Below are 26,605 nucleotides of genomic sequence, written 5' to 3' on the forward strand. Positions count from 1 at the left end.
TCAAGCTGTTCCCTTCTATCTACTGCACTTGTATCATGAGCAACTTATTAGAGGAGGTTCAAAGTAAACACGATTTAAATGCAGCTTGGAGTGAGACGTGGGAGCCATATAAGGTAGTGAATTTAGGGACCCTGCTCTTTTCCAATAAAAGAGGCACACATGCAAACTGCTAATTGATAATTGATTAGGTAATCAACTAATCAATAGTAGCAAAGAGTAAAGTGGAGTAACTATCGTGGGAGCAGCTATAGTGTGAGTGGATAGTGTTAGAATGGGGAGCTAAGACTTTGGCTCAAGATGTTTTGGTGAGAAGTGGTAGAAACTGAGGTGAGACTCTTACGTTCTCTCTCTTTCTTTATTATTGCACAGATAGAGCAGTGAGAATGGCAGTGGTGTACTCGTCTTGCATGATGTGAAATGTCATGGAGACATCCAGTGTTCCTGCTGAGTACACATATGGGAAGTTCATCAAGCTGCAGTTCCATATAGATTGTGGAAGGGAACTGGAGATAAACCTTTGGATTAGTTGGGAAACTGAGGCGCTGATAGACAACAGCTACAGTGAGGTAGTCACACCTAAGTTGCAGGAGAAGATTGCTATGAGACTGTCAGGAGGAGTAAAGATATGTAAGTATTTGGATAGACAGGTCCTGATTACGGATAGTCAACGTGGCTTTGTGTGTGGTAGGTCATGTCTAACTAATTTCATAGTGCTTTGTGAGGAGTTTGATGAAGGAAATAGTTGTTATCTACATGACCTTTGAGAAGACCACTGTTAAAATCCTGCTTGGGAGGTTGGTCCATAAGGTTAAGTTGCTTAGTATTCAGGATGAAGTAACTAATTGATTTCAATATAAGTTTTGCAGAAGGACTCTAAGTGGTAGTGGATGGTTGTCTCTCTGACTGGAGGCCTGTGCCTAGTGGTGTGCTGTAGGGACTGGTGCTGAGCCCATTATCAACAATGCTAATCATTTAGATAATGTGGTAAACTGGATCAACAAACTTGTGGATGACAGCAAGAATGGGGGCAGAGTGGACAGCAAGAAAGGCTATCAATGCTTGTACTGTATCTGGACCAGTTGGAAAAATAGGCTGAAAATGGCAAATGGAATTTAAAGCAGGCAAGTGTGAGCTGTGCTGTAGAACAAAGGGACCTGACAATACAGATCTATAATTCCTTGAAGTTGGCAATGACAGGTAGATAGGGTTGTAAAGAGAGCTTTAAGCATATTGACTTTCATACATCAAGGCACTGAGTATAGGAGTTGGGATGTTATGTTAAAGTTATACAAGATGTTGGTGAGTTTAAATTTGGAGTATTGTGTACAGTCAAGGTCACCTATTTATAGAAAAGATGTCAATGAGATTGAAAGAGTGCAGAGAAACCAGCGAGACACTGTAAGGGTCAAGTTTTTTGACTTCTCCAGTGCGTTCAACACCATCCGCCCTGCTCTGCTGGGGGAGAAGCTGACAGCGATGCAGGTGGATGCTTCCCTGGTATCATGGATTCTTGACTACCTGACTGGCAGACCACAGTATGTGTGCTTACAACACTGTGTGTCCGACAGAGTGATCAGCAGCACTGGGGCTCCACAGGGGACTGTCTTGTCTCCCTTTCCCTTCACCATTTACACCTCGAACTTCAACTACTGCACAGAGTCTTGTCATCTTCAGAGGTTTTCGGATGACTCTGCCATAGTTGGATGCATCAGCAAGGGAGACGAGGCTGAGTACAGGGCTACGGTAGGAAACTTTGTCACATGGTGTGAGCAGAATTATCTGCAGCTTAATGTAAGACTACGGAGCTGGTGGTAGACCTGAGGAGAGCTAAGGTACCGGTGACCCCCGTTTCCATCCAGGGGGTCAATGTGGACATGGTGGAGGATTACAAATACCTGGGGATACGAATTGACAATAAACTGGACTGGTCAAAGAACACTGAGGCTGTCTACAAGAAGGGTGAAAGCCGTCTCTATTTCCTGAGGAGACTGAGGTCCTTTAACATCTGCCGGACAATGCTGAGGATGTCCTACGAGACTGTGGTGGCCAGTGCTATCATGTTTGCTGTTGTGTGCTGGGGCAGCAGGCTGAGGGTAGCAGACACCAACAGAATCAACAAACTCATTCGTAAGGCCAGTGATGTTGTGAGGATGGAACTGGACTTTCTCACGGTGGTGTCTGAAAAGAGGATGCTGTCTAAGTCCCATGCCATCTTGGTCAATGTCTCCCATCCACTACATAATGTATTGGTTGGGCACAGGAGTACATTCAGCCAGAGACTCATTCCACCGAGATGCAACACAGAGCGTCATAGGAGGTCATTCCTGCCTGAGGCCATCAAACTTTACAACTCCTCCCTTGGAGGGTCAGACACCCTGAGCCAATAGGCTGGTCCTGGACTTATTTCATAATTTACTGGCATAATTTACATATTACTATTTAACTATTTATGGTTCTATTACTATTTATTATTTATGGTGCAACTGTAATGAAAATCAATTTCCCCCGGGATTAATAAAGTATGAGTATGACTCTGACTAGGAACTTTACAAGGATGTTACCAGGACTTGAGTATCTGAGTTATAGGGAGAGGGTGAACAGGTTAGGATTTCATTTCCTGGAATGCAGGACAATGAGGGGAGATCTTATGGAGGTGTACAAAGTTGAGGGATATAGATACAGTGAATGCATGCAAGTGAGCTGAGCATGGTGCAGCCAATAAATCTTGTTGTAAGTTCTGTGAACTTGGTTTGGTTTTGACCTAAAGTGCTCCAGACATCTGACACCTACTCTCCCAGCTATCAAGCACGAAAGAGTTCCTCATACCTACTAAATCATATTTCATCAGGTTCAGAATATTAAAGAAGAGGAACAGAAGAAGGAAATAATGGGAAAAATGGACCTGAGCTACATTATAAACAAAAACAACTCCACTGGACTCAACCTGAAGCTTTAAATGGTGCTTTCAAAGCAGTTTAACCTGGGCAAAACAAACAGCAAATCTTAAAATTTTATGTCAAAACATGTAATAAATGAAAGTAAGTCATTCTCTCAACAAAAACAGATTACTGACAAGCACGTAATAAAGATTTACTGGTTTAAAAATTACTGACAAGCACGTAATAAAGATTTACTGGTTTAAAAATAGATCACCTGGCATTTAACCAGGCACAACCATCAACACTTCATTCATAAAATCAACAAAAATAACACCCAGTGCAACAGTGACACCACACAGGTAAGACAAAGAAACCACCTACACTTAACTTCAAAATCACAAAGAATACTTTGCAAATAGCCTTGTAATGTTGATATATATCAGGTTTTTTTTCTTCGTGGTCCTGCATTTATTTAATGAAGCGGTCCCCAACCACCGGGCCGTAGACCAGTACCAGGCCGCAAAGCATGTGCTACCGGGCCGCGAGGAAACGATATGATTTGGCGATAGGAGTCAGCTGCACCTTTCCTCATTCCCTGTCACGCACTGTTGAGCTTGAACGCACGCGAGGTCATTACCCGCGCGTCATCCATGTCAGTGTGGGAAGGAGATCAACTGCTCAAGCTTGCAAATGACAGTGGGCTGAAAATGACATAACATCCCTGCTGGCATTCTGGATCAAAGTCAAGGCTGAATATCCTGAGGTATTCATGAAAGCACTGAAAATGGTGCTTCCATTTCCAGCATATCTCTGCAATGAATGCAACGAAAACTAAATTGCGGAATAGAATGGACATAAGGAACCCCCTTCGAGTATCGCTGTCTCCCATCACCCCTCGATGGCACCGTCTTGTTGTGGGAAACAAGCCCAGGGCTCCCACTGATTCAGCGGTACTGGTGAGTTGCAATGATTTTATATGTTCACACGGTGAAAATATGTGCCGCGTGTTTAATATCCAAACGTTACTTAAAATGTTATGATGCTATTGACTTATAAGTGACTGATAATTGACATATCACTATATTCATGCGAGGAAAATATGTGCTGTGTGTTTAATATTAAATTCATTAGATAAACCTTTTTAGAAACAAAATTGAGTGTATTAGCCACTTATCACCTATATTCTGGTTGTGAGTAACACCCACCCCCCCCCGAACAGAATCGCTAAAAACGATTTGTAGAGACATGTGGTGGAGAGCATTCTCACCAGATGCAGCACCGCCTGGTACGGGGACCACAACATGCGGGGTCAAAAGAGGCTGCGGAGTGTGGTAAACTTGGTTGGCTCCATCACAGACACAACACTCCCCCCATCATTGAGGGCATCTTCAAAAGGCAGTGTCTAAAGAAGGCAATGTCTATCACTAAGGATCCTCATCATTCAGCACATGCCCTCTTCACACTTGGAATGAGCCTAAAGATCCGCCATCAGTGTTTGTGGAACAGCTTCTTCCCCTCCACCATCAGATTTTGGAACGGTCTGAGGAACACGACCTCATCATTCCTCTTTTGTACAATTTAATTACTTTTGTAACTGGTAATAAGTTTTGTCTTACACTGTACTGCTGCAAAACAAGATTTCATGCAGATCTATGGAAGGGGAGTAAACTGTTGATCTTTTTGGCTGAGACCCTGCATCAGGACTGGAAAGGAAGGGAACAGAAACCAGAATAAGGTGGGGGGGGGGAGGGGAGGGGAAGGAGTGCAAACTGGGAGGTGGGAGGTAGTAGCGGAGGCCAGGTGAGTGGGTGGGAGTTGGGGGGGGAATAAAGTAAGAAGCTGCGAGGGATAGGTAGAATAGGTAAAGGGCTGAAGGAGGAGGAATCTGATAGAAGGGACATGGATTATGGAAGAAAAGGATCCAGAGGGAAGAGAAAAGGAGAAAGGGTAGCCAGAATGAGGTGTGAAAAAAAGAAGGGGAGGTAGAAATTACTGGAAGTTAAAGAAGTGTGTTGCTCCTCCAACCAGAGTTTGGCCTCATCATGGCAATAGAAGGTGCCATGAACCAACATGTTAGAATGAGAATGGGAAGTCAAATTGAAATGGGTGACCCCAGAAGATCCTGCGTTTGTGGTGGATGGAGTGAAGGTGCTCAACCCAGCAGTGCCCCAGTCTGTGTGAAATCTCACTGATGTACAGGAGATCGCACCAGGAGCACCCCATATAATAGATGACCCTAACCGACTCGCATGTGTAGCCTCACTAAGAAGGACTTCTTGAGGTCATTTTTTTTAAAAATTAGTTTTTCAGTCATTTTAGTTAATTGAAAGGTCATTGCTCATTTCTTTTTTGTGACTTTTTTTTCCATTTTTGGATATAGTTTGTTTTGAGGTGACATCTTTGAAAATAGGCGATGATGGTTATTCCTTTAGGAGTTTCAAAGACTGCATAATTGACTGCAGTTGCTCTGTGACCAATTACTAATTGCCTGCATACTGTAAATAAGGGAGCCCATATGTTAATTGTAGAACCAGGATTGGATTCAGCTGCAACACTATCACAGTTGTGATAAGATTCCAATCTTTCCAAAGTTAGTGTGGTTTATTTCTGATGTTCCCGCATTTAACCTGATCTCCATCAGCAGGCTATGTTCAATACTTTCATTCGGATTTGTTAACTGGTTCTGGTTTCAACATGTTCAGAATTAGCTGCAATCCAGGCAGCAGATTCCCCAACTAGAATGCTTGAAATCGGACCTTGGGTATCAATTTTAACATTATGCATGCCTATTACCCCTTTAATGGATACCCATCCATTTAACAATGAAAATTTTCTGCCCATTGCTTCATTGGCAGTGAGCCAAAGGGCTGTCTGGTATAGCAGGAAGAAAGTAAATAGACAACATTGGAAGAAATAACTATTCTCTGTACTTTGAGAAATGGCATGGCTCCTTCTAGCACACAGATTTTATAAACCCATCTTCTGCAGATATTTGCTGATCATGGCATAAGCCTTCTTTATATATGTACTTGCAAATTCTCAGACAGGATTTCTAATATGTCTAATGATGACTACCTGGGTGGCTACCAGCTCAGTTGTCTCTCAGGCATGCTCTAATGATGGGATTTTAGTCTCAAGGTGCAGTATTTAACCCACTGTTTCAGAAAATGCAAATAGGTAGGTTCAATTCATGTTTAGTTTACATAGAGAGGCGTACTTAATTACACATCGTTTTTTATCACACATGGTTTCAAGTATCTGCAATCTGCAAACTGGTTTATTTACCAAGGAGTAAATATAACACTAGGAACAGTGTTGCCATTTGTATTCAAAAATGTAAAAGTCCCTAAACTCTGAGTTTGGCTCATGCTTGAACAAACACAGAAATCTGGATTATTTTAGATAACAAATGTGATTGCACTAATTCAGTATGGAGTTCCCCACTGATCTCAAATAAATTAGCAAATGCTTTCATCAAAATGAATACACCAATGTAACAATAAACTTTCAGCAAAAAGAATAATTAAGAGATTTCATAGTTGATGACAGTTTACATTATATTTCCCTGTTAATTCCTTTACTAAAAGTTACCACAACAGGGTGGCTAAGCATTCATACAAAACAGTGACATAATTTCTTAGTATCGAAGGATATATTTTGAGGATAAAATGATTAATTAGAAGACACTGAGGGAAATGGGTTAGAAGTTAAAAGACCAAATTTACTAATACAATATAGCACAAGTTATTTCTGCCCTGATCCCATATTATATAGTACAGGTCGACCTTCACTAATCCGGCACCATTGGGACCTGAGGAGTGCCAGATTAGTGAAAATGCCGAATTACAAAAGGATCACATTAAACAAAATCAGTGCCGGATTATCGAAGGAACTGGATTACAGGTAGTTGGATTAGTGAAGGTCGACCTGTATCATGAACTCAAAAGGCATTATTTCTTAAAGGGTTTTCACTATTTAGACAATTTTATTTACTATATGTATGGACTGATCACAATGAATATTTCAGACATTAAAATGGAAAGTTATCCTAGATTAGATACATTATTGCTTAAAAGCAATTTTCTGTTCAAATATGAAATACCTAAGAAATTTTTAGCATGTTCCCAAAACAGAATCTTTCTTTCACCTTTTTCATTTAATTACATTGTAGTCAATGTTAATGAGTCAGATGTTTAGCCTTGTTACCTTGCTAACTCTGAAGGTGTGCTTACTGGGACTTTCACAGATACCTGCCATTGGCAGCCCAAAAGCGGGTCTACTCACACTTTCTCAGAAGCCTGCCACCGACTGCTCTTGAGACAGTTTAAATCAAGTCTTACAATTCATTTCTGGATGCTAAGCATATAACAGGACCGCTGCATTATACTCTGCCTCCAAAGTCCATTCCAGTGAATTCAGTGGTTCACATGTTGGAGTATATTTGACACTACTGACTAGGGATTCGGTCCTTTACAGATTAGGGTTACAATGACAAAAGAGGAACATTTACTTGCAAGACCAGAGCTTACAATACAGATACTCCAATAATGGTCCTCATTTCCAATTAGGAAATGGCAAAAACATTTTTATTTTGGAGCCATCGTGCCAGCTGGGTTTTGTTACACTTCAAGGTCACCTCAAACCCACTCCCTAATTAGGCTTCATTGCCAAAAAGAGTCCCAAATATTATATATATTATATATATCAAGAGCCATGTTGATGGCTGTAGTTCAATGTCATATTGAAATTAGACATGACATGATCAACTCTCTGCCTCCACATTTTTTGTCCAGCTAGCATGCCACACTGGAATAAAAATTCATCTAGTATCATTTCTACTCTCTCACCCAGTATGCGACATCATAAAGTTTTTTAAAATCCTGAGCAAAGCCCCTCCTGTGTGAACCTGGCATGACACGAGTTCATTTTCCAATTGTCTTTAGCAAGAAAAATCTGATTCATGTTTACCAAAAGATCCTTTCTCCTACCTTAGTTCCATAAACCGTTATGCTCCTGCTACACAGCTTTTCAGTGAAGGCCACCATAGTGAAAGCTGCTGTCACTCCCCCTTCAAACTCCATATTCACAACCTGGTGGGAAGGTTCACTTGTCAGTGTTCTTCAAACTACTTAAGTGACTATTGTGGCTTGGTTTCAGATCTTTCCAGTTGTGTTTCACAATATTTTCTTATTTACATTATGAAGAACAAGCTGTACCTTATTTAAATGAGTTTATTATGTGTTGTAACGTAGCTGTTATGCAAGAACTATAAGAAAATTTCCCAAGTGAAAGCTGTTGCCTTTAATGGGTGGTTAATGGATCACAATTCTTTGTAAAAAAAAATTACATAAAATATTTGAATGAGCAAAACACTAAAGGATAAAGAAGTGATAAATAGGATTGGTGCTGGTAATTCCAGCATGGCAGCATTGCATTAGCATTGGTTCTGATGACATAGAACGAAGTACTTCCTTTGCAGAAGTTTTTATAACTCTAATTTTTAATGCACTATAGAGGGTGTATATATGAAATATGCAAAGATTTTGTACTATTATTGTGATGGTGTACTGCTCGATGGTAAAATTCAAAGAATTTAATGAGTGATGCACTTACTTGATGGGTGACAACATCGTTGTCGCATTCGTACACACATCTCCCATACGGTCCTTTACGAAGTGCCTTAGTAACCGACTCAATATCAACATCGGCGCCTTCACAGATAGTCGAGATAGGCCATTCTTTATGACCCTGCTCAATGAAAACAAGCAGAATACTTAATAACCATTTCTTTCTCATCATCAAAAGCACTAAAACTGCCAAGACTCCCACCATCAACATGCAGGTGATCAGAAGTAGCCAGTGGCTGGATACTCTGTAACAAGTGGCTCACCTCTTGACACCTCACTGCCTTTCCACTGTCTGTGAGATTTAAGCTAGGAGTGTGATGTACCACTACCATTTGATTAAATGGTTGCAGTTGCAACAGTCAAGAGGCATGATGCATCTGTGATAGAACAATTTGCTTAATTAGTGCTCCTGGCATTGGTCTCAACATCAATCCTGATCACTGCTGGGATTGCATGGATAAAGAATAAATGTTGTGTATGCTCTGCTGGTTGCAATGCACCCACAACCCAAATGTGTATACAGAATTCCAATGATGAGTGCAGTTAATTAGTAATTGGTCGCAGAGTAACGCAAGTCTATTATGCAGTATTTGAAACTCCTAAGGGAATAGCCATCATCGCCTATTTAAAAAGGTGTTACCTCAAAACAAACTAACCAAAAATGCAAAAAGGTACAACAAAGAAATAAAATGGCCTTTCAAGTAATCAAAACAATAGAAATAATCAATTTTTAAAAATGCCCTCTAACAGTCTGTCAGGTGAGGCAACACTTCACCTGTGAGTTTGTAAGCCTGATTTATACTTGTGCATCAAATGTGCGCCGTAGGTACGGTGTAGCCGCGAACCCTTCGCTGTATCTATGCCGAATCCTACGCCGTAGCCTAACATGCACCTCTCCAAAAATGTAACTACGCGTTGCAGCGACACAGACTGAAACAACTGTGATTGGTCTGCTTGGTAGCATCGCATTTCCTCCTACGCTGCAATAACTTGCTATTGGGCGACTGAAGGGCAGGGAAGGAACCCTGGCTGCAGCGCTTTCCATAAAGCTTTACAGACCTCTGAAGTTATGGAGGACCCTGTGCTTCACGCCAGTTTGCAGCTAGTTGCTACAGGTTGTTGACTTCCACCTGAAGCTAAAACTCGAATGGTGATTGCCAGTCTCTGAGTATACTGTGCGTACACTGATGTGAAATAAATGGTTGGAGACGATGAACCAAATCATCAAACTCTACCTGCTGACATCCGAAAATCTTTGAAATGCATTTCCTCGTCCATGTCTCTCATTGGCCAGACAAGCACAAAAAATTCACCCTCCTTCACTTTCAGTTGCCATTATTTGAAGTTTGAGTTTCTTCATGTTGAGTTTCAACACGAAGAAACTCAACACAGTGGCATAGAAACCCCACCGCCAACTAGCGTTTTGGCGGTGAATTGCAGAGCGATGCAGACACACAAACGCACAAGTATAAATGCTCACAACGGCAGAGGCCACTTGCATAGGCTATGGCAGGAGCTAGAATGCACAAGTATAAATCAGCCTTTAGGGTCATCTATTATATGGGGTGCTCCTGGTGTGATTTCCTCCACATCAGTGAGACGTCACATAAATTGGGGCACCGCTTGGTCAAGCAGCTTCGTTCTATTCACCACAAAAGGCAGGATCTTCTGTTGTCACCCGTTTCAATTCTACTTCCCATTCTCATTCTGACACATTGGGCCATGACCTCTCTTACTGCTGTGAGGAGGCCAAACTCAGGTTGGAGGAGCAACACCTCATTCCAATTAGATAGCCTCCAACCTGTTGGTATGTTGGTATGAGCATCTACGCTCCATCTGCCAGAACAAGCGGGATCTCCCATTTTAATGCCAGCCAGTTTAATTCCACTTCCCACTCCCATTCTGATATGTCCATCCATGGCCTCCTCCACTGTCATGATAAGGCCACATTTAAGTTGGAGGAACAACACCTTATATTTCGTTTAAGTAGCCTCCAACCTGATGGCATGAACAATCGATTTCTCAAACTTGCAGTAATGCCTTCTATCCACCCCCTCCACTCACACCACTTCCCATCCCCCTGTCTCTCTCTCGTGTTATCTCCTTGCCCCCCCCCCGATCACCTCCCTCTGGTGCACCTACCCCCTTCTTTCTTCCATGACCTTCTGTCTCTTTCACCAACCAACTTCCTAGATCTTTGCTTCATCCCTCCCCCTCTAAGTTCCACCTTTCGCCTGGCATTTCTCTCTCCCCTCCACCCACCCTTCAAATCTACTCCTCGGCTTTTTTTTTTCTCCAGTCCTGACGAAGGGTTTCAGCCCGAAACATCCACTGTACTTTTTTCCACAGATGCTGCCTGGCCTGCTATGTTCCTCCAGCATTTTGTGTGCATTGCTCGGATTTCCAGCAACTGCAGATTTTCTCTTGTTTGTGCTGTTGGTAGGAACATCGATTTCTCTAACTTTCAGTAATTTCTACCTCCCCTACTTCCTTCTCGCTTTTTCAATTCCTCCTCACTTTTTCCATTCCTCATTCTGGCTACCCTTTCTTCCCTTTTCTTTACCTTACAAACACTCCCCTCTGGTTCCTCTTCTTCCACAGTCTATGTCCTCTCTAACAGATCCCTCCTTCTTCAGCCCTTTACCCTTTTCTACCTATCCGTTTGCAGCTTCTTACTTTATCCCCCCCTTCCTAACCTATCATGAGGTCTGTACTACCACCTCCCAGCTTGTACTCCTTCCCCTCCCCTCCCCCACCTTATTCTGGTTTCTGTTCCTTTCCTTTCCAGTCCTGAAGAAGGGCCTCAGTCCAAAACATCAACTGCTTATTCCCTCTCCATAGACGCTGCCTGACTTGCTGAGCTCCTCCACAATCTTGTGCATGTTGCTCAAGATTTCTAGCTTTGGCAGGATCTCTTATGTTTAAAACAAACTCATCATCCATCATAAGAAACCTGTGTGAGCTCCAGTTTACAGTCTTTATAAATAAGGCTTGTGCTTCCGATAAAACAAATAAATAAACCCAGGCGCAGGCCCCGATCCAGGCCACTTAAATAGAGATTTAAATATTCTAATAAAACGCTCCTCATGTGGACACACCACAGGAACACAACCTCACTTGGAGTGTAGAATTTACACTGACTATTAGGGGCTGAGTTTTAAACAGATGCAGACTCTTTTACTGCTGCCAACCAAACAAGGGATTGTTTCATTTGTTGTAAATTTGAAAAGACTGGATAAAGAGAGCTGACTGACCCGCTGGTCCTGCATTGAAAGTGATTTAATACAGTATGTTATCTGACACAAGGAGGCAAAACTGTGTTTAAACAGTTTGGAGCCCTGCTAATTGGATCATATAGTTTCCTTTTTGGCTTTTCTATCCTATCAGGTTTGCTTTTTAAGCTGCAGTCCACCTGGTAGAGATAGTGCCAGGTTGCCACAATACAGTACTAAAGAGGCAGACTTCACTGTCGACCGCCTGAGCTTCACCAGATGTCCTCTTATACTGGCACAGACAAATCGGTCATGCTCAGCAGCTGCATGATGAGCATCCCCTTGCTCTCCTGGCAGAAGGCATGGGCTTTTGTGCTACACTCTGTTCAAGCCCTGGCCTTTTGCTCTCCCATTTAGTTTTCTTTTTAATGTCTATTTGTCATTCATGCAGTATTAAGAGGCCTGCACAACTTTAATGAGCAGATGGCCACATTTGTGTAGCCTGTAAAAACTTTGAACAAAGAAGTCCTTAATTGTATGACCTTTATATTATTAGTCTGACAAAAGCAAAGCGTTTCTCCCTGGTTACAGATTTATTCCTGTGGCTTTTGTTGCACTGCTGTTAGTTACTCATGTAGCTCAGATTCTGATAGCTAGCTGCACTAGTTAAAAATTGTATACTGATAAAGAGGTATATTTATCAAGGTTGAAGGATGATTTTGGACAACTGTACGTCTGTCATTTTAACCATTCTAATTCATGACAACTAGATATCTACATTCAGGAAATATTAAATTACTGAAAGCAAATTATTACTGGACCATAAAGGAAGATTTCATGGTTTAGTCCCCGATCTGTACTGATGTAGCTGATCACAGTAACCAATAGACTAGAGCATTTTAAACGGTCGAGAGAGAGATGAAAATCAGGCAGGTAGCTGCTTGTAAGTTGAAAGTCAGAAGGGGGCAGGGTTAGGCTCAGTTGTGAGGCCTCAACAGGATACATTAGTTTGCTGACACTTAGCATCAATAATTACGTGCAAAGAATGGCTATTGGGTCAAGTACCAGAGGATAGCCAGTATGAAACAATCTGTTCCTGCCCATCAGTTAGCTGCATCAGGTCAGGAAGGGAGATAAAATGAAGACTAAAAGAAAATAATTTTTGATCCACATGACTGTGATTATAGTTCACGTGCCACTTTGTTATCATTACACAGGCTTGCCCAACTATCACTTATGTGTGCTGGTCAACTTTCAGAGAGAGAACAGGCACCATCAGATATCTGATAATATATATATCAATAAATCACAGAGTTGATCCTTCACTTGGACTGAGTTAATTGATTTCAGATTGGAAATAAGAATTTATTTTCAAGAGTGTTCCTTCCATACTTGGCCAGCTGAAGAAAAATAGTGAATTGCAACAAACAAGACAGGGCAAAGCCAGAATAGATAGGGCTAACTTTATGCTCCTGTGCACTGCAAGGTTGTAAACCCTGAAGTTTACATTGTGGCTCTTCGATCCAACCACTGTATGAATATATTATTTTCAGGCTGCAACTATTTATGCTGAGTGGGTGTATGGACAGCACATGCAACTCAATTTCTGCATCAGAAAACATCGTATTTAGAGTCTGGCATTAGAAAGTGAGGTGCAAAGAAGGTAAGGCTAAGGGGCTGTGATGAAATCGCAAAAACATGATAACCTAGAAGTTTCAAAGGACTCTGAAGGGCACACAATAGGCACTACATCTGGGCACCACTATTTGTTTCCAAATTATACTATGGCTGAGTATGGGACTGAGGTAATAAGAGCCCAATGTTACGATGCTTCATGGATGCAAAGAGACATCAGGATTACTTTGATGTGCTGTGAGTTGGGGAGGAACAGCAGATATCTTTAACTTGATACTTGATGGCCAGTGGCCGGGGGTGGGGGGGGGGTGGCAGTTAAAGTGTTCAAGTGATTCAGTAGATTGTGGATTTGCAGGACCAGAGAAGGTTGATGGGAGGGGGAATGGTAGCTGAATAATACAAAGTAAATGACTTTCTATTACAAAGGAAAAAGTGCTAGGCATACTCTTAAGGTGGACAGGTCTCCAGGATCAGGTGGACTACACGCCAGAATCCTGACAGAGATTGCTGAAGAGATAGCTGATGCATTGGTTATGATCTTTCAAGAAACACTTGATTTTGGCATGGGCCCAGAGGAATGAAATATTGCAAATGTTACTTCACTCTTCAAGAAGGGAGGAAGGCGAAAGAAAGGAAAATGTAGGCCAGTTAGCCTAACCTCAGTGGTTGGGACAGTGTTGGAGTCTATTATTAAGGATGAAGTTTTGGATTACTTGGAGACTAATGATAAAATAAGTCAAAGTCAGTATGGTTTCTGTAAAGGGAAATTGTGCCTGACAAACCTGTTCGTTCTGCGAGGAAGTAACAAGTAGGTGGACAAAGGAGAGTAATGGATGTCATTTACATGGATTTTCAGAAGGTATTTGATAAAGTGCCACACATGAGCCTGCTTAACAAGATAAAATCCTAACACATTACAAGAAAGATAGTGGCATGGTTGACAGGCAGGAGGCAGCAAGTAGTAATAAAAGGGGCCTTTTCTGGTTGGTTGCAGGTGACTAGTGGTGTTCCTCAAGGGTCAGTATTGGGACTGCTACTTTTCACATTGTTTGTCAATGATTTGGATAATGGAATTGATGACTTTGTGGCAAAGTTTGCAGATGATACGAAGATAGGTGGAGAAGTAGATAATGCTGAGGAAGCAATGCGATTGCAGCAGGACTTAAGACAAGTTGGAAAAATGGGCAAAAAAGTGGCAGATGGAATATTGTGTTGGGAAATGTACAATAATGCATTTTGGTAAAAGGAACAATAATACAGGCTATTATATAAATGGGGAGAAGGTTCAAACTCAGAAGTGCAGAGGGACTTGGGAGTCCTTGTGCTAGACTCCCAGTAGGTTAATTTACAGGTTGAGTCTGTGGTAAAGGCAGAAAATGCAACGTTGGCATTTATTTCAAGGAGAATAGAATATAAAAGCAAGCAGATAATGCTGAACAGAGAATGTCTGCAGATGCTGGAAATCTGAGCAACAAAAACAAAATACTGGAGGAACTTGGCAGGCCAGGCAGCATCTATGGGAAAAAGTACAGTCGACGTTTCGAGCTGACTGTATTATTTAAGGCGGAAGTTGAGCATTTCCTGATTGGTCGAAGGATATGGCGAGAAGGCAGGTGTATGGAGTTGAGTGAGATCCGGGATCAGCCATAATGGAATAGCGGAGCAGACTCGATGGGCTGAATGGCCTAATTCTGCTCCTATATCTTATGGTCTTATAGATGAATTTATCTGATAGAAGCCCTAGTCTCACACTCTGGGAAATATCAGATTGTGCCGGAAGTAACTAAAGATGATGAGGCATTGCAGTGGCATAATCCTGTGTGGTATTGGCATGGAAGTTACGTCCTTGGCACAAAAGTCACTCATCCAAGAATACCTGGTTATATTTACAGGGAGCTACAAAATAACTCCAAAGTGGATGCCATTGTGTTTTGCACAAGAGAAACAAAGATCAACTTTCAATTTCCTAACACTAAAAAAAAATCACGTGAAAATTCACCTGAAAGGAAGAAGAATCTACCAGTTTTACAAACAAAGTATGATTAGAAAATACCACCGGAGAAAGGTGATCTCCTCAGATCCTCGATCCAACGCAAAAAGAATTCAGTGACTTCATCACATTAACAATGGTGTGTATTGACACGGTCAGCTACATCCTGACACACTCTGACCCCTTTAGTTTGCCCACTTCATATTACTGCCACACATCACTCCTCAGACCACCTGCCCTCATAGTTACATTTGTCCATCTCTCCACGTGCATCCTCATCTATTCAGTCACTACTGACAAGTAACCTCATCTCTATGCAATTACATGCTCTCCATCCTTTTGTTCAACATATGAAATTTACAGTTTTAATTCATTGCTAAAGACCTGTCAGAAAACAAACATGACTACTCTGCCTTCCCAAATGTCACCTACTCTGAGAACACTAAGAACTCATATCTAGGGCTCACTGGCTCAGATACTTGTACTTAGGTGCCTTGGGCAGGAACTATACTACGGGTTTAACATGCTTCCTCACACAAGTTCCAGAGAGACTACTGGAATTCAAGTATGAGGGCATGTTGTGGAGACCTTTGGAATGATATTGTGATTTATGAAGGGAATAGCTATTTGCACAAGACATCCCATTAATATAGAGGGACACGGAAATGTGGATTCTGACTAAAATGCTCCCACAGTATGCCATGGTGGTCAAAATACAGAGTGCACTAGCCAACAACATCTCAGCTGTCAGCAGCAACGTGAAGAAACTGCTTCTACCTCAGCAGTAGCCACATGGATTAGTCATGCAGGACTTCTTGGAAAATACACATTACTGCCTAAATGCACAGTACAATGTTAGATTGTTAAGTTTCTGTTATTTTTACTCAAATAAATATTATTCTTTGACTCCACATTCAGGTCTTGCACATTTTTGGTTAATGCTTGGCAAGTGACCTTTTAATTTGTGCAGAATGCAGAGACATGGATTGACACTGAACAACCAGGGACTGTGCAAGCTTAAGTGAATGATTGTGCTGGGGGAATAGTGCTAGGAAAGAAGAGGGTTTGGCATCCAAGTTTCAAAGAGATTTCTTCATGCAGACTGTGAACTTCAGTGATTCATATGCAACGTCACCATCCTTCCTGCTGATCTTACAAAGATTCTGTGCCCTCCACTTGTATCTCCTGTTAGTTTCATGTATACTATGTGCTATGTATTTTATGTTTTCAGTCAGCCTATCAGCAATTATTGAAAATGTTAAAGAATCAGAGAAGGTACACAGTCCCTGAACAAATGCATTGTGAAAGTTCCCCAAGAATCTTTTACACGTGCAGAAATAACACAGGAAGTCCTTCAAATGATTAGCATGCTTGGGTGATCTGGGGGAGTCTTTATTATCACATTTACTTATGGGAGGATCTACTCACATTTTTGACACCTTCCAGGTACAGCTTCTTGGCAGAGTATGGACAGTTCTGCTCCACAGCACAATTCAAGCATCTGGAAGCAGCACCCCGAGGCTTGATTAAAAAAAAGAGAGTGTTTGCTTATAATGATTTTACCTTCACTTACATAACAAGTTAACAGTATATAATTCAGCAATACTAGAACATGGTTAAATATAGTGGCATTGATACTTCCTTGCATAATGCAATATCTTTACACCAAATAAGTGAATTTTATATAAAATAACGTGGCTTGTGCATAGCTAGTTGATTAACTTCAATCCAGGCTCTCTCTGCATATTTTGTTTGCACTCACAAGCCCACAGGCATGTCTCATGATGTCAAACAGTATGCAAAATGCATAAGCAAATAAGGTTGCAAATGGCACAGGCAACTCACACAGAAGCAAGCATTAACAGAAGAGCTGTTTTGGTATTAATTACAATGGAACCTTAACTGATCTTCTACTGTGAAATCTAAAGGATTCACTTTCTTCTCCCTAGTTTCTATTCTTTAAATTGTTAATGTTCACAGCCAGCAGCCACTGCTGTCACTCACGTGTCTGACCCTCATGTGTCTGACCAATCCGTGCATACTGGATCTCAGATTGTGTCTGTGATCAAATCCCTCACCTAACTCTCACTCAATCATGAGCACACATCTAACTAACCCTTAACTTCTTCCCAAAAGGGAAAAAAAATCTATCCCTGATTATCTTCATCTCCAGACCTCCAGTCTTACCTCTGACCATCCCTCAGGTCACAATCCTACTAGCCCCCTGTTCTGATCCGACCAAGATACCTCATTGGTAGATACCTCATCTAGGATGCTGTCTAAGTTGCATGCCATCTTGGTCAATGTCTCCCATCCACTACATAATGTACTGGGTGGGCACAGGAGTACATTCAGCCAGAGACTCATTCCACTGAGATGCAACACAGCGTCATAGGAAGTCATTCCTGCCTGTGGCCATCAAACTTTACAACTTCTCCCGTGGCGGGTCAGACACCCTGAGCCAATAGGCTGGTCCTGGATTTATTTCATAATTTACTGGCATAATTTACATATTACTATTTAACTATTTATGGTTCTATTACTATTTATTATTTATGGTGCAACTGTAACGAAAACCAATTTCCCCCAGGGATCAATAAAGTAAGACTATGACTATGACTACTCCACCAGATTTCCTTTCTGCTACCAAGTCCCTGTCTCTTTATATTCCCGACCATAATCCTCAAGAGGAAAATGCCTTGAATGTAAAAAATATGCAAGGTCAGTTCTATCACCACAACACATTTGACTTTCTTAGGAACAGTGGAATTTCTAGTTTGTAAATTGCCCTTAATTTTCAAGTCTACCTGATAACAATTCACAGTTTCTCAGATCTGTATAGAAGCAAAAGATCCAAACTTCAATGTAAGGTCTCTACTGACTCAGCTCTAGGCACACTGTAACTGGCATCATCACTGATGGATAAATAAACAAAAAAAATCCACAGTTGCATTTTTATCATTAATCAGAGATTTGTTGAAAAATCAAGGAATTGGTAAAAAGTTTCAATGGGTCGCAGGACTAGAGATAACAAAAAAAAGGAGGAATAAAACTGATGCATTTACTCCGCTGGAAGCTGTCATAGGCCTGATGGTCTGAATGATGTACTCCTATATTGTTAGAAGTACACAAATAAGTGCAAATGCAGACAAATGTTGTCAACAGCATTGGGATGGGATCAGCTATAAAGGGAGAAAAAACAACCAATACACACACTTGTGGCATGAATGTGATGAACAAATACTTAATTTTGATAAATAGAGTATAAAGAGATTTGTGATTTGCAACAGAAGGTTTTCATAGCCTGTGCGTAAATGTACTTGTACATATGACAATGAACTTGATTTGACCTGATGTCACAAAGGAAGAAGAAACATTATAAAATGTTAATAAATGTTATAAAATTATAATGTTTCAATGAAAGAAATAGCTCCAACATGCGTAGATTAAATAATGCATATTCCCTCCCCTTTAAAAACCGACATATTGCCACTGTACAGTTCCAGTTTTCAATATTGCACTTCACTTCAATGAGCTAAATTACAAGTTGAAAGAGAAATTATTCAACCAAGCTTGCCGTCAGCCCAGAATGAAAGCTACTCTTGGAATTCAGATCAGCAAATGAAAGAAAATGGAAAGATCAATATTATTAGAGGTTCCTCCTCTGACTTGGCTTGGACTCAGCCGAACTGTCAATCTTCTTTTGCGTACTGTATATTCACTTGCAGCTAGCAACATTTCAACAATCGTCTTGAAGAGAGACTACACCATTAAGCTTACTTACAAGGAGCACGGATAAGAATGTGTCTACAAACCTCACATTCACACTTCTGGATTTGTAGTAACTCAAATGATCTTGGTTGAGGCACAAATGCCATGCAATGCCTGCTTGGATACTTTCTGATTCATATTTATATATTCTGGTTCACAAATAATATAAATTCAGACAAATACTGTTAATTCAGTCAAGCTGCCCTATTCCTTTCATCCAGAAATATGGCACTATTCATAAATACTCAGTCCTGATGAAGGGTCTTGGCCCAAAATGTTGACTGTTTATTAATTTCCATTGATGTTGACTGACCTGCTGAGTTCCTAAAACATTTTGAGTGTTGCACTCTGGATTTCCACCATCTGCAGAGACTCTTGTTTTATACTGATTATCTAAGTTAAATGAACATCAATACCCAAATTTAATTACTGTTTTTGTGAACTGCCCTAATTACTGATCCTCATGAAATCAGCCAACTGGAAGCTTCCCGTCTCTTACACTGCATTCTATTGGATAAGTTTATCCAGCACATGGTGTATATGAATAGCAGGAACATTTCAAGCAGAAGAAGATATGAAGCTATGGGGTTCCTAAAGAATTGCACCATAGATATATGTCAAATGGCTTCTTTCATCATCTTTTATCAGGCTATATGTCTCAGGTGTATGAGAAGCTGGTGTGCTAATTGATAACAATGTTTTAAAATTACCACTAACCTTATTTTCTTTGGTAAAGTGTGTGAGAGATCCAAATGATGAAACCTTGATGCACCTTAAGAGAAAAATAAAATGTGTAATTAAACACATTAAAGAAATGGAGCACTGTATTTTCACTCAACACACCCGCATTTTCAGTGATCTGCCAAATCCAGTGATGTAAATCAATAATTCAGATAAACATGAGTTCAAATTCCACTATGGCAGTTTGAATTATTTTTCGTTATTCATTTATAAGATGTGGGGATCATTGACAGTGCCAACATTTCTTGACTGACTGAATATTAATTAATTAATTAAAAAACTGATAATAATGAAGAACTGGTAGCAGCTCAAAACTGATATAAAACTATCATTAAAAACACAATAGGCCCAATATCCTTAAATAGAAATTTGCCAACTATAACTGCCTTGCCTGTAAAAATGCAGTTATTGTTACTGCCTCACAGCTACAAGGATTTGGGTTTAAACCTGATCTCAGGTGCTAATGGAGAATGTTTGCATGTTCTCTCTCTGTCTGTGTGAGTTTCCTCCCACATTCTATAGACATGCTGGTAGGCTGATTAGCTACTGTGAAATAGCCTTCACACTTAAGAATCAAGGAGGAGTTGTGAGAGAGAAGACAACTTCATGGGCATGTATAAGAGCCGACATTCATGTCAAACAGCAAAACCAGTATGCAACAGACAGAACTGAGCAATCCTACAATGAGCAGATCAGATCAAACCAGTGCAGTCCTATCACATTTAGTAATGAATGGCATTCGATGATTAAACATCCAGTGAGAGAGAAAACAAAGTTCCAAGAATATCTTTATCTTCCAGATAGTGGGCCTAGCACATGAGTGCTAAAGACAGGGCTGAAACATTTGTAAGTATGTTCACCCAACAATGATGATGACTTAAACTTCTTGACTTCCTCCTAGAAACTAGTCTGCAAAAACTTGATTCACTCCACATGATATAAAGAAATGGCTGAGGGCACCGAATATAGCAAAAGACAATTGAACCAGCCATCAAATCCATAGATTCAAGGACTCTAATTGTGTCTCTTCTCAAGCTGTTCTATTACAGCACTGTCCAACAATGTGTATAACTGTCCTGGAAGCACCTGTCCACAAAAAGCAGGACAAATCCAATCTAGCCAATTACTATCCAATCATTCTACTCTCAATCACTAGCGAAGTGATTGGAATTTAGCCAAACATGAAACAAAGAGCTGTATCCCAGTCAGGCGTGATAGTAACTGTCCTAGACATCAACGTAAAACAAATGCTCCTTTGGCTGAGCATGGCATTAAGCATTAAATTGAAGTTAATGGACATGCATGTTGGGCACCACAGTAGCACAGCAGTTAGCATGACAGCTCGGGGCATTTGGAGTTTTAATTCTAGCGCCGTCTGTAAGGAAACATAGAAACATAGAAAATAGGTGCAGGAGTAGGCCATTCGGCCCTTCGAGCCTGCACCACCATTTATTATGATCATGGCTGATCATCCAACTCAGAACCCTGCACCAGCCTTCCCTCCATACCCTCTGATCCCCCTAGCCACAAGGGCCATATCTAACTCCCTCTTAAATATAGCCAATGAACTGGCCTCAACTGTTTCCTGTGGCAGAGAATTCCACAGATTCACCACTCTCTGTGTGAAGAAGTTTTTCCTAATCTCAGTCCTAAAAGGCTTCGCCTTTATCCTCAAACCGTGACCCCTCGTTCTGGACTTCCCCAACATCGGGAACAATCTTCCTGCATCTAGCCTGTCCAATCCCTTTAGGATTTTATACGTTTCAATCAGATCCCCCCTCAATCTTCTAAATTCCAACGAGTACAAGCCTAGTTCATCCATGAAGGAGCTTACATGTTCTCACTGTGATGCATGGGTTTCCTCCTGGTGTTCCGGTTTCCTCCAACAGTCCAAAGATGTACTGGTTAGTCGGTTAATTGGTCATTGTATTTTGTCTTGTCGTTAGATAGGTGGGTTGCTGGGTGGAGCTGTTTACTTGGCTGGAAGGACCTATTCCACGTTGTATCTCGAAATTAAATTAAATAAATGGACTTGTATCTCCCATGAAAATGGTTGTCTTTGCTGAAGGCCAATCATCCCAGATCTAAACACACTATATGTGTCCCTCAGGGCAGCATCCTAAACTCAGCTATCTTCAGCTACTTCATGAACGGCCTTACTTCTATCCATGGGATTGCTCCCTGGTGAGTGAGTGGACAATGTTTAGTTCCCCACAAAATGAACTAGGTATGTCTAGGTTCAGCAGGATCCAAACAAAATCTCACAGGTGTTCAATAAAATCTGTGCCACAAAACTGCCAATGATCACTTTCAACAAAGGAGAGTCTAACCTCCTACCCTTGATGTTCAATGGCATTAATATTACCATGCTGCTCATATCCCAACCCTTGACCTGAAATACAACACAAGAACTGTGGTCACAGTAGGTCACTGAGGGTGAGTATCCAGTGGCTAGTGACTCACTTCCTGTCACTCTAAAACTTTACAGTTCCTTTAGAACTAGAATTAGAATTTTTTTTACTTCTTACATCCATCTCACGAGGGAGTAAAAATCTTTACGTTGCGTCTCCGTCACTATATACAAGCAACAAGGAAGGGAAATATGGGAGGATATCGCCCAAACATAATTGTTTTGCATACATGCATGTACAGTCAGATAAGCAATCAGATCAATGTGTATTGATAATTCTGATGGCCTGGTGAAAGAAGCTGTCTCAGAGCCTGATGGTTCTGTCCTTAATGCTCTGGTACCATTTTGCAGATGGAAGCCGCTAAAACAGTTTGTGGTTGGGGTGGCTGGAGTCCATGATAATCCTTCGGGCACTCTTTGCGCACCTGGTGCTGTTAATGTCCTGAATAGAGGAAAATTCACATCCACAGATGGGCTGTCCATACCACTCTCTGAAGTGCCCTGATCTTGAAGGTAGTACAGTTCCCATACCAGGCAGTGACACAGCCAGTCAGGATGCTCTCAATGGTGTCCCTGTAGAAAGTCCTGAGGCTTTGGGGACTCATGTCAAACTTCTTCAGCCATCTGAGGTGAAAGTTTTTTCACCACACAGCCAGTATGTACTTCCAGGTGAGATCCTCAGTGATGGGTATACCGAGAAACTTGAATTACTCACCCTCTTAACTACAGTCCCATTGATGTCAACAGAGGCTAGCCTGTCTTCATTCCTCCTGTAATCCATGATCAACTCCTTTTTTTTGACACTGAGGGAGAGGTTGTTTTCTTGGCACCACTGTGCCAGGGCGATGACTTTTCCTCTGTAGGCTGTCTCATCACAGTTGGAAACAAGGCCTATCAACGATGTGTCATCTGCAAACTTGATCAGCAGATTGGAGCTGTGCGTGGCAACACAGTCGTGGGTGTATAGGAGGGGGCTCAGGACACAGCCCTGGGCAATCCGACAGGAACTCCAGGATCCAGCAGCACTCCAGAAACTAAGTGCCATCCAAATCATCCCTCCTTATAAGCATCCCATCTGTGCACCTCATTTCCTCTAACAGTGGTTTACTGTTGCTGCAATCTCTACCACCTATGAAATGAACTATGTTCCTCATCTAGGCAAGTCTAACAGCAACTGCCAAACTCACATCTTCTATCACCACAAAGATCAAGGGCTACAGACACATGGAAACATCACTGTCTCAGCTTCCCCTTCAAGGCACAGATTACCCCGACGATATATTGCTGTTCCTTCATCATCAGTGGGCCTAAATCTATTAACTTCCCTAGCAGCAGCGCTGTGGGAGTGCTTTCACCAGAAGATATGCAAGTTCAAGTTGGTGGATCAAGTGAAACTGGGGACGGGCAATAAATGCCGTGAGTCCCACATCCTGAAAAGTGAACAAATCATACTCTGAAAGGAAAATACAGAATAAGTCAAGTCAAGTGAAGTTTATTGTCATTTAACTACATACATGTATATAACATATATAACCATATGATGTATACAGAAATGAGACAATGATTCTCCAAACCAGGGTGTAAAACCGAATATCTATTATTACAAAAGTTATTATCTATTTTCTAAGTTTTCTTATTTGATTATTGAAAAATTAAATCACAGCAAATAATGTATTTGTGAGTTGGATTCTACAGGTACTGCAACCAGAAATCAAACAACTTTTCTTGGAGTAAAATGGAAGAAAGTAATGGATTGTTGCTGTGCTTAAAAGAAGAAAAAATAATTTCTTTCTGTACTTGATGACTTTATTCCTCAGATACTGTGTTTGGGCAGCTTCAGTTTTCCCACCAGAAATAAATGTTCCCAGGAACTGATCATTCATCACATCTGATTCCGTTTACTCACTATTGGCAAGCTGTTTCATGAAAAACATCACTGTGTGCTTGATCTTGTTCATCCACCAAAGTTCAATCATGTGTTTTTCTCCCAGCTGTTATGTTTTAATAATGATCAGCAGGAGAAACACTCCCCAAGGATGGAGTGGGAGGTAAGGTTGGGGTGAAACTAGACTCAGCTAACTCAGCAAAACAAGTGAAACTAGGTTTTCTCCCCCTCATTTCAAATAGTGTGTGCAGCAATATAAATTTCCTTAAATGCATTCTTTTGCAAATATTTCACCTTTTTTCGATCAGGCTGTTGATGATGTCAATGTCATGGCAAGATTTAGCCATTAGTGAGAAGGTGCTCCCCTGCTCATTTCTCCAGTTCCCTCGCACAAATGAGTGTGCAAAGTGATAAAAACCAACCTAGAATACAGGAAATAAAATCATTCACTCTCATTTTAGTAAAACACTGTTGAAGTACTAAATGAATGGTAAGTTCTTAGTTTTTTAATGGATCGATACTAGCTACAAGTAATATTGTGTGACTAATAGGAGCCCAAATCAGATCTGCTGATCACACTTAAGAACAAAACAGAAGATAGCCTATGCTAACAGAAAGGTAAAATAATGCACAAGCTAAAAGTTGTAACTAAAAACTGAACAAGTCCTAGATTTTGAAAAGCATTTTAAAAGCTACTGGAGTCAGGCATCCTCATAGAGATTATTTGATTAGCTGTTCCCAAAAGCTGCCATGGGACAAAAAACCTCCTATAGGACAGTACAGTTCCATTCAACAAATCTTACTAGAGGTGCTCCACAAAAAATGCTGCAGGAAAATTTTGAAGTATTAATTTATGGAAGTCAGACAACAAAAGGCACATGGAGTCATGGATTTGGTCCCCATTCACATTTAGCATTCATGCCTTCTCTGTTGGGTACATAAGCGAGAATTTGTGCATTGGGAATTCTACTAGTACTAGTAGTGTATTGGAAATTGCTCTCTGTGCTGACCATAAAAGGAAAAGGACAGAAAACCAACAAAGATTAAAGAAAGGGACAATTTCAGAATAAAAATAAAACCAAATGATGGAGGCTGTAAAGGAAAGGAAGTGAGGTGTGCAAGAGGCAAGTAAGTGAAAGGTTATAAAGAAAGTGAAAGTGTTTGTAGAAAACTATTCACAAGAATTCTAGAAAACAAAGGCACTAAACAAGATAGAGCATAAAATTTCAAATTTAATTTACAGTCTATATTAATTTGCCAGTGCACCAATGATGTTGCTATAATTTCATGTGACTTTCATATGAACAAAATAGCTTCCTTCCTTGTGGCTTGTTAAATACAGTAAGCTTTCATTTGCCTGGAATTTATGTATCTGAATATTCATGCCACTGGCTAACCATTTCGAAGAACATTAAGCAATTTCGTTTTTTTTTTCAAAACCATAAATTTGAATTTGCTCTGATGTGTTCATGCACTGTCTCCCATTAGTCTACTGCACAGTAGCCGGTCTTAGTCACTTGCACATGTTTACAATTGGTTCCAATTGTAGTTCATAAGCTGTACTGCATTTCTTCCATCTATGCTGGATAAGAATAGATATGAATAGACATTTTTAGTTTATTTATGTTTACATACAAGGGCAGTTTGGTTGTAGGTTAATTAGCAACAATGTCCTTTGTGAAGATTTGGCACTTCATATGATGATAAGTAGCCCCTTGACTTATTTTTCTATATTTTACCTTAATATTGGTTAGCTCTAAAATACAGAATTGCAGTGTAAAACACTTATTTAAATAGGTAAGAGAGAGTTTGACATCTTAGTTGAAGGTTTATGTAAAATGTTTTACATAGGAGTGAGTGATGCAATTACATTAGCAAACATTTTTCATGCAACTGGCTCCCCCTTTCCCCATCAATGCTGTAAGGTTATGAGTAATGAATTGTTCATCAACAATTAATGTCGAGGCTTCCGGATGCAACATGGTCATTCAGGTGGCGTACAGAAATCTACCAATAACTGAGAAACCTCGTATCTTCTGGATTATATTTTTTAAAGAAAAGATTAACTTTTTTAAAAAATCAACCATTTTATTGTGCTTTGACTAGCACCAAATCCCTGCACTGCACTTAAGTATAAAATACCACTATGGATTGGAAAATATAGCAACTCGTGAGAGCACGAAGAATAAGACTGCTCAGTGACCATGTTTCATGGCTGATTTGATCTTGGCTCAGCTTCACTTTCCCCTTACCCTTGAGATCACTGCAGTCCAAAAACTAGTCTGTCACAGCCTGCATGGTTTTCTGGGATAGAAATTTCCAAAGATTCACAAGAACAAAAATAACTTTCCTCATCTGCCTGAAGTGAGCAACCCTTTGTTCTGAAATTATACTCCCTAGTTTCAGATTTCCCCATAAGAATCAACGCTCTGCATCCACCTCGTCGAGCTCATTT

The 26,605-nt window shown here is 40.7% G+C and overlaps 1 protein-coding gene across 2 annotated transcripts in view; it reads right to left on the bottom strand.

Moving 5' to 3' along the window:
• Window positions 1-26,605, bottom strand: part of LOC140188446 (putative oxidoreductase YteT) — a 207,406-nt gene that overhangs the window by 73,605 nt on the left and 107,196 nt on the right. For both annotated transcript variants that reach the window (XM_072244730.1, XM_072244729.1), the window contains exons 8-12: window positions 24,445-24,572; window positions 19,832-19,886; window positions 16,772-16,864; window positions 8,493-8,627; window positions 7,868-7,969 (exon numbers count right to left, since the gene is read on the bottom strand). In XM_072244730.1, coding sequence (XP_072100831.1) covers window positions 7,868-7,969; window positions 8,493-8,627; window positions 16,772-16,864; window positions 19,832-19,886; window positions 24,445-24,572 — 513 coding nt within the window. The remainder of the gene's footprint in view (window positions 1-7,867; window positions 7,970-8,492; window positions 8,628-16,771; window positions 16,865-19,831; window positions 19,887-24,444; window positions 24,573-26,605) is intronic.

Source organism: Mobula birostris, chromosome 27 (assembly GCF_030028105.1).
Source record: "Mobula birostris isolate sMobBir1 chromosome 27, sMobBir1.hap1, whole genome shotgun sequence".
Classification (NCBI taxonomy): domain Eukaryota; kingdom Metazoa; phylum Chordata; class Chondrichthyes; order Myliobatiformes; family Myliobatidae; genus Mobula; species Mobula birostris.